The sequence below is a fragment of the Marmota flaviventris genome, chromosome 11 (genome assembly GCF_047511675.1).
Source record: "Marmota flaviventris isolate mMarFla1 chromosome 11, mMarFla1.hap1, whole genome shotgun sequence".
NCBI lineage: Eukaryota > Metazoa > Chordata > Mammalia > Rodentia > Sciuridae > Marmota > Marmota flaviventris.
In genome coordinates this window covers 2,722,154-2,734,253 of record NC_092508.1, presented here as the reverse complement: position 1 = coordinate 2,734,253, position 12,100 = coordinate 2,722,154, and the positions used below count along the sequence as shown (strand labels likewise).

At 64.3% G+C, this 12,100-nt stretch overlaps 1 protein-coding gene across 1 annotated transcript; it reads left to right on the top strand.

Moving 5' to 3' along the window:
* The first annotated feature begins 1,446 nt into the window (after positions 1–1,446).
* Positions 1,447–11,792, top strand: Klhl30 (kelch like family member 30). Its single transcript, XM_027951661.3, has 8 exons — positions 1,447–1,507; positions 3,305–4,152; positions 5,248–5,380; positions 7,052–7,138; positions 7,705–7,860; positions 8,898–9,086; positions 9,815–9,960; positions 11,147–11,792. Exons 2-8 carry the CDS (start codon positions 3,379–3,381, stop codon positions 11,396–11,398), a joined length of 1,737 nt encoding a protein of 578 aa, XP_027807462.1. The 5' UTR covers positions 1,447–1,507; positions 3,305–3,378; the 3' UTR covers positions 11,399–11,792.
* The last annotated feature ends 308 nt before the right edge of the window (positions 11,793–12,100 follow it).

The window sequence follows — 12,100 nt, the reverse complement described above, 5'->3', positions numbered from 1 at the left end:
TGTCATCAGGATTCCTGTCCTCCTTCCCTCCAGCCTGAGCAGGGACAGACACCCTGAGCAAAGCCAGCCTCTCCACTCCCCCTCTAGCTCCCTCCCCGCGATGGCCTGACATATGACACTTGGGGACATCACGGGGCTCTCTCACCCCACGTGAGCGTGCAGAGCAGGGCTGGAGGAACAGAATGGGGAACAGAAGCAGAGAAGGGGCGGGGCGGGGGTAGGCTAGCTGAGGAGGGGCGCGTGGAAGGAGGGACCCCACGCGGGAGCCAGGAACGTTCTGTCCAGACTTGATGCCAGGCTCTGTGTGACCGCTGTCCCCTGCCTCCACACACTCATCCTGGGAGCAGGGGCTGTGGCCTTTAGCTTCAAACCAGGCCACAGCAGCTGGGTTGGCCAAGCAGGTGCCTCTCGTGCCCGGACACCCCACTACCTTGAGAGATCGCCTCGCTCTGATGGGAGGCTGTCACCGGGGCCACCTGGCCCCTCTGCTCTGTAAGACACTCCCTGACTCGGCACTGCCAACACACCAGAGATGGTCATTTTAGTAGGAAGAGCTGACCAGTGAGCCTCCAGCCTGACCGGCCCAGGCTCAGGACCAAGGGCTTCTCTCTGGTGCGTGGAAGCCCCTTGGCTGGGAAGACTGGTTCTGACCACTGGCATGAGAGACTCCCAGAGACCCCAGCCCCTGGGCTCAACCTCCTGAGCCTCATTCAGGCCCAGATGCGAGGGGCTCCCTGTGAGCCCTGTGTGTCTAGATGTCTTCGCTCTCTCGGGTGCTCAGGATGAAGGAAGAGACCAGGCAGCCCAAGGCCAAGGCCATGGCATGGCAGGGAGGGAGCCTGGCCTCTGGTTCCCTGCATCTGCTGGTGGGGCTTCCTCAGTACCCTGTCACCCTCTTTGCCACCAAAACCTCCCCACTGCCATTGCAGACCCCAACCTTTGAAAGGCCTGGCTGACCGACCCTGCTTGTTTGTGGAGAGACTTCACCACCCTACAGCAGAATCAGAGGGCTCCTGGGCCCTGTCAAGTAAACCAAAGCGTCCCCTCCCCCGGTCCAGCCACGAGCTGAGACTCTCCATGTGGCCCCTGGTCCCCAGCATAGGCTCCCACTGTCCCATCCTGCAGAGGAGCAAACTGGGGAGGGGGTTGCATTCCCACCCATCAAGTTAGCCCAAGGGCCCCTGGAGGGGTGAAAGTTCGTGGGTGCCCTGGAAGCTCCCCACTGTCTGTTCTGCCCTGGGGTCACCTGGAGGCCTCAGGCCCTCTGATGTGACATGGCCAGTTTGGGCTTTCACAGCAGACGTCTGTGAAAAGCTATCACCTCCCCTCTTCCTCCAGCCCATCCCGCCCCACCCTCCCTTCTATGTAGACAGAGGCTAAAAATATCCCGTCGTCCCCACGTGGCCACCCAGCCCAGACCGGGAGGCCTCCATGCCCCTCGCTGCGGCTGGGCCGTCCTGTCCTCAGCTCTGTGTTCTCAGCGACGGGCGCCAAGGCTGGCTGAACGGTAGGGGCAGGGGCTCTGAGGGGGCGGGCAGCAAGGGAGGGGCCAGGCAGGGGGCAGTGGGGGTGAGCAGGTAGGTTGTGCTGGTGTCCCGTTGTGCAGCCTGGGGGTCACGGAGCTGAGTGCTTGCGACAGAGGCCCCTCCACAGGCCGAGCCCAGTTCCTCAGGGTGAACTGGGGGCTCAGCCAACAGGCTTCCTCAGTGGGCGGGGGGCCAGGAGGCCCCCGAACCCCAGGACTGCAGCCAGGGCCACGCTGGCCCGCTCCCCGCAAGGCTGGGTTAAGGCTGCGAGCTGCCCGCCTGCTCACCCTCCCTCCTCCCTGGGCAGGTGCTGGGTGAGGCTCCGAGGCCCTGGGACCCCTGTCCCATGCTGGGATGGCAGCAGCATGTGCTCAGAGGCACCCCTGAGGTGGCTGGGACGTGCTGGGCGCTCCCGTCTAACAGCCACGGTGTCACCATCGCAGCAGCTGGCCAGGGGAAGGCAGCAATGACGGGAATGCAGAGCCTGTGGGCGGTGGCCCAGGACAGCCCCGCGCCTGCAGCTCGCTGTCTCTTGTGCTCACCCTGCCCGAGGGGGTGAGGGGGTCAAGCGTGTTGGATGGCCGGCCGGGTGCTGGCCCTGGCCTCCTGAGCTGTCCTGTCCCAGCATGAGCCCAGGCTGGCCCCCGGAAGGCCTGAGTGGGCTCCTTGGGAGCATTCGGCTCGGTAGGAAGGAGAAGGGCAGCGCAGGCCACGGAGTGGACAGGCCTCCAGCGCCTGCCCCGCGTCTCCGGCTCGGGCCTTGAGGCTGAGTACTCAACCTTTGGGTCTTTCTCGTGCTTATTCGGCTCTGTTTTATCTTGTTTTATTTCTAGAGCATTCCGTACCGCCTGGCCCTGGGGGCTGTGTGGGCGCCCCCTGGTGGATGGGATGCCTCTCTGCTGTGCAAGCCTCTGCCTTGGGGTGACTGGGGGCGAACCCTTGGTGCAAACTCTTGCTTTAGGATGTTTTCTGAGGGCAAAACACCAGAAGCCCATAAATTAACAGGCTCGTCCTTCAACGTGCCCAGGAGGAGCCTCTGGCTGAGCCACAGGGTCTTCAGTGGCCCAAGTTTGGCCGTAGCCCCAAACCTGGCTGAGTTCCAGGGTTGGCTCCCTCAGTTTCTGTGTGACCCTGGGCAAGTGACTCAGGCTCTCTGTGCCTCAGCTTCCCTGCTGTAAAATGACACCCTCACCTCCAGGATGGTGGGGCTGCGTGCCGAATGCAGAGCGAGGTGGGACCTGGAGACCCCCGTTTGGGCAGGGTAGACTTGGGAGGATGGTGGTCCAGGCCCTTCACCCCCAGCTTCTCCATTGGCAGATGAGGAAATGGGACCAGAGAGAGGAGCAGAGCCACCCAAGGCCACCAAGAAAAGGCCTGGCCGGCGGTGCGAATCGGGGGCAGGAGACCCTGAAATGCCCCCAACAGTCAATCAGTAACGCGGCCCTCAGGCAGAGGGGTAGGGGTAGGGCCGGCCTTTGGGGAGCTCGAGTGGCACAGGAGTCCTGTCCTCTGGGGGCTTGTGAACCCCAGAAGAGGAAGGGAGACCCAGGGCTGGGGTTCTTTCTTGGGCCTGTCCTTCCCCAGTGGCTTGGCCACCTCCCTCCCTGTGAAATGGGAGCTTTTCCCCTCCAAGGGCTGGGCCTGGGTCAAGGGAGGTGGCAGACGGGGCCCCGTGTCAGCCAGGCTCAGCCAGGGCTTGCTGGGGCAGGGAGGGTGTGCACCAATGGTCCCCAGAGGGAGTGAGCCTGTCACCCAGGCTGACCCTCTCCCCTTCCTAGGAACTCAGGTGGGCTCCAGGTGCCTCTACGGTGACAGGGTGGGCTGCAGAGTGTCCCTGCCCAGCTCTGGCATCATGGTGCGGAATGTGGACGACCTGGACTTCCAGCTGCCCTCGCACGCCCAGGACATGCTGGACGGCCTGCAGCAGCTTCGCTCTCTGCCCAAGCTGGCCGACGTCACCCTGCTGGTGGGCGGCCGGGAGCTGCCTTGCCACCGCAGCCTGCTGGCGCTCAGCAGCCCCTACTTCCACGCCATGTTTTCTGGTGACTTCGCTGAGAGCTTCTCTGCTCGTGTGGAGCTACCTGACGTGGAGCCGGCCGTGGTGGGACAGCTGCTGGACTTCGTGTACACGGGTCGGCTGACCATCACGCAGACCAACGTGGAGGCCCTGACGCGCACGGCCTCCCGCCTCCACTTCCCTGCCGTGCAGAAGGTCTGTGGCCGCTACCTCCAACAGCAGCTGGATGCCACCAACTGCCTGGGCATCTGCGAGTTCGGGGAGCAACAGGGGCTGCTGGGGGTGGCCGCCAAGGCCTGGGCCTTCCTGCGGGAGAACTTTGAGGCCGTGGCCCAGGAGGACGAGTTCCTGCAGCTGTCCCGAGAACGGTTGGCTGCCTGTCTGGCCAGTGACCTGCTGCAGATGCAGCCGGAGCAGAGCCGGCTAGAGGCCCTGCTGCGCTGGGTGCGCCATGACGCCCAGGCCCGGGCTGCCCACCTGCCCGAGCTGCTCAGCCTCGTGCACCTGGACGCTGTGCCCAGGCCCTGCATGCAGCAGCTGCTGGCCACGGAGCCGCTGATCCAGGAGTCAGAGGCCTGCCAGGAGGCTCTGTCCCAGGGCCACAGTGGGGTGAGTGAGGGCAGCCCTGAGACGCCACCTGCCCGGGGAGCAGGAACAAGAAAGGGGGGTCACCAAGGTGCCACCAGCTTTGCACTGCTCCTGCCTTGGGTTGGTCACCTGTGGGGGCATTACTCATCCCTCAAGTACAGATTGTGCCCTGAGAGCCACACCCTGGGTATCAGAGTGGGGAACCTAGAAGTGGCCCCATCCAGAAGGACCCCGTGGCTCCGCAGGAAGAGCCTGAAACAGACCCCAGGCAGAGGGGGAAGGCCAGGTGCTCAGGCACCCTCCAGGGGCTGGCGTCAGGAGCTCTCTGGAGGAGGGGGCATCAGAGCAGGGTCCTCGAGGAAGGAGCTCAGCGAAAAGGAATGGGGCGGGGGGTGTAGAGATCGTCCAGGGAGGTGGCCCAGGTGGTTCCTAGGCAGGGGGCACAGGCAGCCTGGCAGCCACCAGCATCTGCCCTTCGTTTTGTGCTGACTGCAGGTGGGGCAGGTCCTGGTGAAGTGACAGACCTGGACGTGGCTGAGTCAAGGAGCCACGTGGGTCAGCCTCCAGACAGCCTGGAGGGGCGTTGGGGGAGGCTTGGCCCAGCCTGGTGGCTCCTGGCAGTGTACAGGGGGCAGAATCCTGACCCCTGCCACCGCCGGGCCCTGGCCAATCACAGTGGGCCTGGCCTCATGCTGCAGCCAGCCTGGGAGCTGCCCGGCTGGCCATCACAGTGATCCTGGCGGTGGGAGGCTGGACATTCTGGAGAAGGTCCTGGTAGCCTGGGACAGTGGCTCCTTACTGAGACTGTATCTCCCAGAGCAGCCCAGCCAGGGGCAGGGGGCTGTGCGTGGCTGCTGAGCAGCCCTGGGCTCAGTGCTGGCCCTCGGCTCAGTGCTGGCCCTCACACACGCTGCCTCCTCAGCCGTCTGCACCCCACAGCCACTAAGGCAACCCGCACACGTGTGCACACATGTAAGCACACACACACACACACACACACACACGTGTGCACCCCTGCTGAGGCTGGCCCAGGTGTGGCACTGTCACAGGGACCTCCATGGGCCCCTGGCATGGGGAGATGGTGGCCAGATGCTCTGCCCCTGCTCCTGCCCACAGGTGATGCTGGGCCTCCCGCAGAAGATCGAGGAGGTGCTGGTGGTAGTGGGCGGGCGGGCACTGGAGGAGGACGAGGGTGGTGAGGAGCCCACTCCTCAGCCTGGGAACTTCGCCTTCTACAACACCAAGGCCCGTGAGTACCTCCCCACACCCCTTCAGGTGGCCCTGGTGTCACCTTGCAGATGCACAGGGAATAGGGCCCTTGCCCAAGTCCATGTACTGAGGGTGCTCGTCGGGCCTTCTTGGGGACTGCAGAGGAGCCCAGGCCATAGCAGGGGTGGGGACACATTCAGTCCCCTCTCCCTCCAGCCAGAGTCCCCATCTCTGGTCTTTATCAGGTTCTGGTGGCCAGAGTGAAGGTCCCACTGCCCAGGGAGAGCTGTGTGGGGTGGTGGCCTGGGTCACTGCTTCTTCTCAGTGCCCCTTCCCTGGCGCAGGGACAGAGGGGCGCAGGCTGCCTGGGTGAGCGCTCGGCCCACGGGCTCTGGCCCCAGCCTTGAGCAGGCTGCTCTGCCTCCCTGAGGGTCCTCAGCTTCCTCCTGGGTGCCCTGGGCACCTGGGGCCTCTCACAGTCACCAGGAGGCCAGGAGCCGAGGGCACACCGGGGACAGGCCTGCTGTTTGGGGGGGCCTCCCTGCCTTCCTGGGAAGGGGTGAGGGGCTCTGAGGGCTCCTCATGGCTCTGTTTGCCACTTCCTGGGAAAGTTCTGGGGCAGGTGGCCAGCCACCCGCAGGGCGGCAGCGGCTGGTCGGCTGGAGGAAGTCCGAGGCTGGCTGTCCAGGTCAGAGGCTGACGAGAGGGGATTTGGGGCTGACGTCAGGAGGGAGCAGCTGTCCCTCAGACCTGGCCAGGAGGTCAGCAGGGCAGGGTGGGGTGCTGGCATCCAAGGCCGGCTAACTACTGGGCAATCCCCACCCTGGGGTGACACAGGCATGAGTCAGGGGACACTCGGTCCCTGCCCACGGTGCCAGGCTCTGCTCACCAGGAGGCCCTGAATTCCAGGTCCTGAAACTCTCAGACAGTAAGCATTCCCAGGTGCTTCCCCGAGGGCTGGTCTCGCCCACAAACGCTTCCATTTCTAGGACCCCAGTGTCCCCAGACAGGCTCTTGCTGATTTTTTTTTCAACATCTTCTCATCTCTTGCCTCAGTTTACCCAAGAGCCCCAGGAAGGCAGGTCTGACTTGGCACATCACCCGCTCTCCCAGCAGTGAGAACACTCCCAACACCCACCACTGTGGAGCAGTCCCCGTGCCCCACCTGTCCTCCCATGCCCACCCCTCCCCAGGGAAGCAGGAGGACCCCCTTACACACAGAGGGAAACCAGGGCCAGGGCTCATCCACACGCTGGCGCATGAGAGCTGGGGTTTGGACCCGTTCTGCTTCCCATAGGGCCAGTGTCCGATGCCCCATGGGGCAAACAGGGGGCTCAGGGGGAAGGTTGGGTGGCTGGATGGTGAGTGAAGCTTTTATAACCCACTAGTGACACCCACAGATCAGGTAACTTAGCCCACACCCCATCTGACTAAGGGGAAACTGGACCTGGGACTGAATGGCCGCTTGGGGTCAGTGGGGTGAACCACGTGGCCTGGCCTGCAGAGCCTGACGGCCTTTGCTACTTCCCTGGGTGCCGCCCGTGTCCAGGCTGGGTGCCAGTCTCTGCGGTGCTGGAGGTGAGGTCATGATGAGCCGGAGCACGCAGGGCCAGGCTGGGTGTCGTCTCACCTCTGTGGCTGGCCGGGGCCCTCTGTGCCCCTTTGTCTACAGCGAGGGGTGCTTCCTCAGCATGCCCCTCTCTCCCCGCAGGGAGGTGGATGGCTCTCCCGGACTTCCCTGACTACCACAAGTGGGGCTTCTCCCTGGCAGCACTCAACAACGACGTCTATGTCACAGGTGGGCAGCCAGCTAGCCCCTTCCAGAGAGCCCTGCCCAGTGAGTGCCTGGCCTAGTACTGGCCCCAGATTAGCTCTCCCCTCTCACAGGGTCCCTCCAGGCCCGGCCAAGCTGTGAAAGCAAGGAGTTTGAGTCCAGGGGTGACCGGTAGGCGCTGGAGCCGGGCAGTGTTCACTGACTGCCCAGGGCCAACCTGCTGTGCTCCTGCAGCCAGCGTGTCCCCAGAAGGAGCTGGTGACAGGGTGGCCCCCTGTCCTTTCACATCTCAGGATTTGGGGTTCCTGATAGGATTTGGCTGGGGGAGAAATCTTCCCCTGTTGGGGGTTGGGAATCCTGATCTCCCCTTGTTGATGAGGAAGGAGGTCCACAACTCCATGCCACCCACAGTGCTGCCCGCAGCCCAGGACCTGGAGGCGCCACACACTCATGATCATGGCCTGGCACGGGGCAAGGGCATTTGTACCCAGTGGTTACCCATGTCACTAGTGGGACATTGGTACCCAGACCCCAGGGATCCAGAGGCCCCACACTGGTGGTACCTGTGTAGATAGAACCTCTCCTGGCAGGTGGCTCCCGGGGCTCCAAGACAGACACCTGGTCAACCACCCAGGCCTGGTGCTTCCCGCTGAAGGAGGCAGCCTGGAAGCCCGTGGCACCCATGCTGAAGGCCCGTACCAACCACGCCAGCGCCGCGCTCAACGGGGAGATCTACGCCATTGGCGGTGAGGCCTCCCTCCCCACTCCCCGCAGCCAGCCGCTGGAAGCCCCTCCTTCCTGCCCAGAGCTCGCCATCTGGGGGAGATCAGGGAAGTCCACAACAGGGCTTCCAGTGGGTGGCTCTCAAAACCCATGCCCTGGGAGACCTCAACAGCCAGCCCAGTGCTTCGGATGCCTTTGGGGACAGAGGAAGCAGGACGATGAGTCAGGAGGGGGCCGGCAGAAACTGAGGCCTTGATTTGCCAGCAGGGGTGACCAGGCCACCCCTGAAGCTTGGACTCAGCCTTTAGCTCAGGGTCACCGGGAAGTCTCAGAGTGAGGAACCCGCTGTGGCCCCTTTCTCATTGCCGTCAGGCCCACTGAGCCTCTAGCCTGAAACAGGACCAACTAGTCACGCAGGCACCCCAGTGCTAGAGCAAGCAGCCACCCCGGGAATTATCAATCCCAGTGTTGAACACGAAACGCATGCGACCCGCGAGCTCTGTAGGTAACCTGCCTGGCCCTACAGCCATTCCTAATGCCCACCTGTCCCCTGTTCTCTCAATGGCTGCTGTGTCCCTAGCCAGGAAGCAGAGAAACACATAACCCCCAGGGCATCTCCACCCCCAGGGTCACATGGTGGGGCACCGTGACACCCTGGGTGCCATCAAGACTGGGGCACTAGGAACGTGAGGCGCACCTCTTGCTCCACAGCCGGGCTCCCCTTCTTTATCACATCCAGACCCCACTGGGGACTGGGCACGGGCTGCCGATAGCTCCAGCGTCTTTCTTCTTGCAGTCCACCCTCTCAGGCCTGGCCGGGGACCCTTCAGGGTCTAAGTGACTGTCCATTCCCTGCCCGTTGTCGGTGGCAGGGCCTCGGGCAGGCAGCCCCAGCTCTCGGAGCCCCAGCCTCCCTGGATGTGGGAGGCTGGCTGCCTCTGGAGGCCACGCTCCCCACTTGCCCCCAACCCTGTGCAACCCTGAGAGCTCCAACCTGGGGTGCAGGCGCTCCCTCTGGAGGCCCTGCAGCCTCCCCTCACGTGGCTGAGCTGCCCCACAGGCACTGCCCTGGGTGTGGTGGAGGTGGAGAGCTACGACCCCTACACGGACAGCTGGACGCCCGTCAGCCCGGCCCTCAAGTACGTCAGCAACTTCTGTGCGGCCGGCTGCCGGGGCCGGCTCTACCTGGTGGGCTCCAGCGCCTGCAAGTACAACGCGCTGGCCCTGCAGTGCTACAACCCCGTCACAGGTGGGCAGACATGGGACCCGCCGCGCCCTGCGGCCCTCTGCAAGGCTCCCAACCCAGTCCCAGCACAGTGGGCCGAGGGTGGGGCCTCTAGGGCAGGTGGGGCCAAGAGGAGGGGAGAGGTGGCCTTGGACCTCTCATGAAGGGCCACGGCCCCTTTAGAGAGGGATGGGAAGGGCGGCGGGCAGTGCGGGGCCGGGTCGCCTCCCAGAGGGCAGAAGCCTGTCTGCGCTGCCCCAGCCCCTCGCCTGGTCCTGAAGCCTGCCTGGTTGCTTTGTGCACCTGGACTGGGCCTCACGGGCAGTGATCCTGGACCTCCGAGACCCAGTGAGTCTCAGCTGGGTATTCTCCAGCAGGGTGGCCTTCCCAGCCCTGGTCTCTGTCTCTTTATCCTCTGGACAGTGGAGATGAGAGGGACCATCTACCAGTGAGAGCCAGACTCCAGGTGGGGATGGGGCCCCTGGGGAGACCTGGGGGACAGGCCACTGCGAGCAGCATGGAGACAGGGAGGGTGGGGTGACCCGGCCGAAACCTCTCCTGAGGCGGAAAGGCCTCTGCAGTTCAGTGGGACTTGGCCTCGCAGGGCACGGGGACAGCCCCCTCCACAAGTGTCCAGTCTCAGTGAGGGTGCTCACGCTGTCCGCAGCAGAGAGCAGCAGGCTCCGAGCGGCGCCTGGCCTTGGCTGTGGACCGCGCCCGGCCCCTCTGGTGAAGGTGCCCGTTGCCTGCAGATGCGTGGAGTGTGATCGCCTCGCCCTTCCTGCCCAAGTACCTGTCCTCGCCCCGCTGTGCCGCGCTGCAGGGGGGGCTGTACCTCATCGGTGACAACACCAAGAAGGTCTACGTGTACGACCCGGGGGCCAACCTGTGGCAGAAGGTGGGCTCCCCGCCCCCCAGGCCCCTCCCCACCGATGGCCCTGCTGGACTCCTGGCCCGTGGGGCACAGAGAGGCCAACAGGGAAGTGAAGACAGGCTTCACTGTCCCCTGGATGCATCCCGCCACGCCAGCGCTGAGGTTACCACCGGCACCCTGTCCCTGGGGAGTGTCCCCAGGCTCAGGCAGTGGGAGTTTCAGAGGCAGCCACAGACTAAAAGGAAGCAGCTCCTCCCGCGGGCCACGAGGGAGTGAGCCTGGTTGGGCCAGGGAGCGGATTCCTGAGCTGCCCTCCTGTGGGCTCCCTAGATCCCCAGGCACCCCCCACTCTGCCACTGGCCCAGGGGAGGATGGAAGGTGGTCATTCCAGAGGCCAGCCTGGGGCCACTGGAGCCCCGGTTTTCTCCTCATTGGAGGCCACGATGGGTCTCAGCCCGCGCTGGACACTGGGCCTGCCCTCCAGAGGCTGAACTGAGGCTTCCCTCCCGCAGGCGCCCTGGGAGGCTGCAGCCGCTGTCCTGGCAACAGTGGGCCTCTGCATTCCTGTTGCCTGCAGCTGTCCCTTGGTGTCAGCCCTCTGCTGACCTGAGGCCCCCACCAGAGTGGCAAAACAGGTGCAGGACAGGCCCTGCCAGGGGCACTGCTTCCTGGGCCCGTCCTGCACCAGGCCTCTCCCGCCATGCTCACGGGCCAGGCTGGGGTCCCACCACCCCGGCTCTCCCAGGAGTGCCCACAGTCTCTCAGGCTATGTCCTGAGAGAAAGCTACGTCCTTGTCCCTCAACCCCTCTCCAGGGCACTCCTGAGGCCATATGCAGGGGCAAGGAGTGTGTGCAGGGGCAGGGGTCCCGGGGTGGCTCGCCCTCCGGGGTGTCTGCAGGTGAGCACACCTGCCCCTCGTGCCCTCCAGACAGCCACTGTGAATGGAGGCTCAGTCCAGCCTCACTGGAGGCCCCTGGGCTCAGGCCTCAGGGTCCCCTCAGCCCCTCTGACACCAGGAGAGGTCATCCTCTGGGGAATCGCAGGGGCTCCCCCAGAGGGAGTCTGAGGAAGCCTGAGGGGTCCTGGTGACCTCCCCAGGAAGCTGGTACAAACTGCCCTGCCACCCTCCCCCACCCCGCTGACCCTGGTGAGGACGCTGTTGGCCAGAAGCCTCTGGCCTGCTGGATGCTGACCACTGACCATCCACAGGTGCAGTCCCAACACAGCCTGCATGAGAATGGTGCGCTGGTGCCTCTGGGTGATGCCCTGTACGTGACAGGTGGCCGCTGGCAGGGCATGGATGGCGACTACCGTGTGGAGATGGAGGCCTACGACACGGTGCGGGACTCCTGGACACGCCACGGGGCCCTGCCCCGCCTCTGGCTCTACCACAGTGCCTCCAGCATCTTCCTGGACGTCTCCAAGTGGACACGGCCCTTCAGCCCAGCCCAGGAGCACTAGGTGGGGAGCAGCTGGCGGGGCATCCCCATCAGGTCCTTGTCACCCTGTGGAATCCCCTGGGCTCTCACCAGTTCCACCAGAGCTGCTGTCTCCAGGGCTTTGGGCCACAGGGGACTTCAGAAGGCACACTGAGAGGACGTGGCCTGTGTCCACAGTTCTGGCAGCACGGCCTGATCTCCAGACACCTGTGTGGGAGGAGGGCTTTGCTGACCTGGGATGCCAACCTCAGAGGAAGGCACCGGGAATCAGGACACCCCAGAACTCAGGCCTCTCCTGGGGTCAGCTCCTAGGGCCTCTGTGCCCCACCTGGGCCCTCGGGAAGTTGCCTAAATGAGGAATGAACGTGGGCACTGAAGCAGGGCCCTGGGATGGATCAGCACCAGGCCCTCTCTGGCTTGCTCTGACCCACTGCTGTGTGACCACACCTGGCAGCCTGCTGGCTCTGGCCTTGGGCTCTGTGCTCACTGCAACAGGACCACAAGGTGGGCTTCGAGTCCCGCCCCCCACAGTGGCACTGTGCTGAGAGCCACAGGAATGACGCTTGGCATTTTTGCCAGAAGGAGTGGTTGAGAGGTGACGCCAGCGAGCCATTGAGATGATGATGGTTATGTTAAGCTGTGCATTCAATTGTATATTAGATCCCTGCTGTCCGCCTTGGGCGCCCCCTACTTTGGAGTTCTCGCGGGATTCCTGGAGAGTTCT

Bases quoted from the DNA above. Each gene is read 5' to 3' on its own strand.
- Klhl30 (XM_027951661.3), top strand. From the start codon at position 3,379: ATGGTGCGGAATGTGGACGACCTGGACTTCCAGCTGCCCTCGCACGCC. The intron at 7,139-7,704 runs GTGGGCAGCCAG...CTCTCCTGGCAG, and splicing joins CAACGACGTCTATGTCACAG to GTGGCTCCCGGGGCTCCAAG. The intron at 9,087-9,814 runs GTGGGCAGACAT...CGTTGCCTGCAG, and splicing joins GTGCTACAACCCCGTCACAG to ATGCGTGGAGTGTGATCGCC.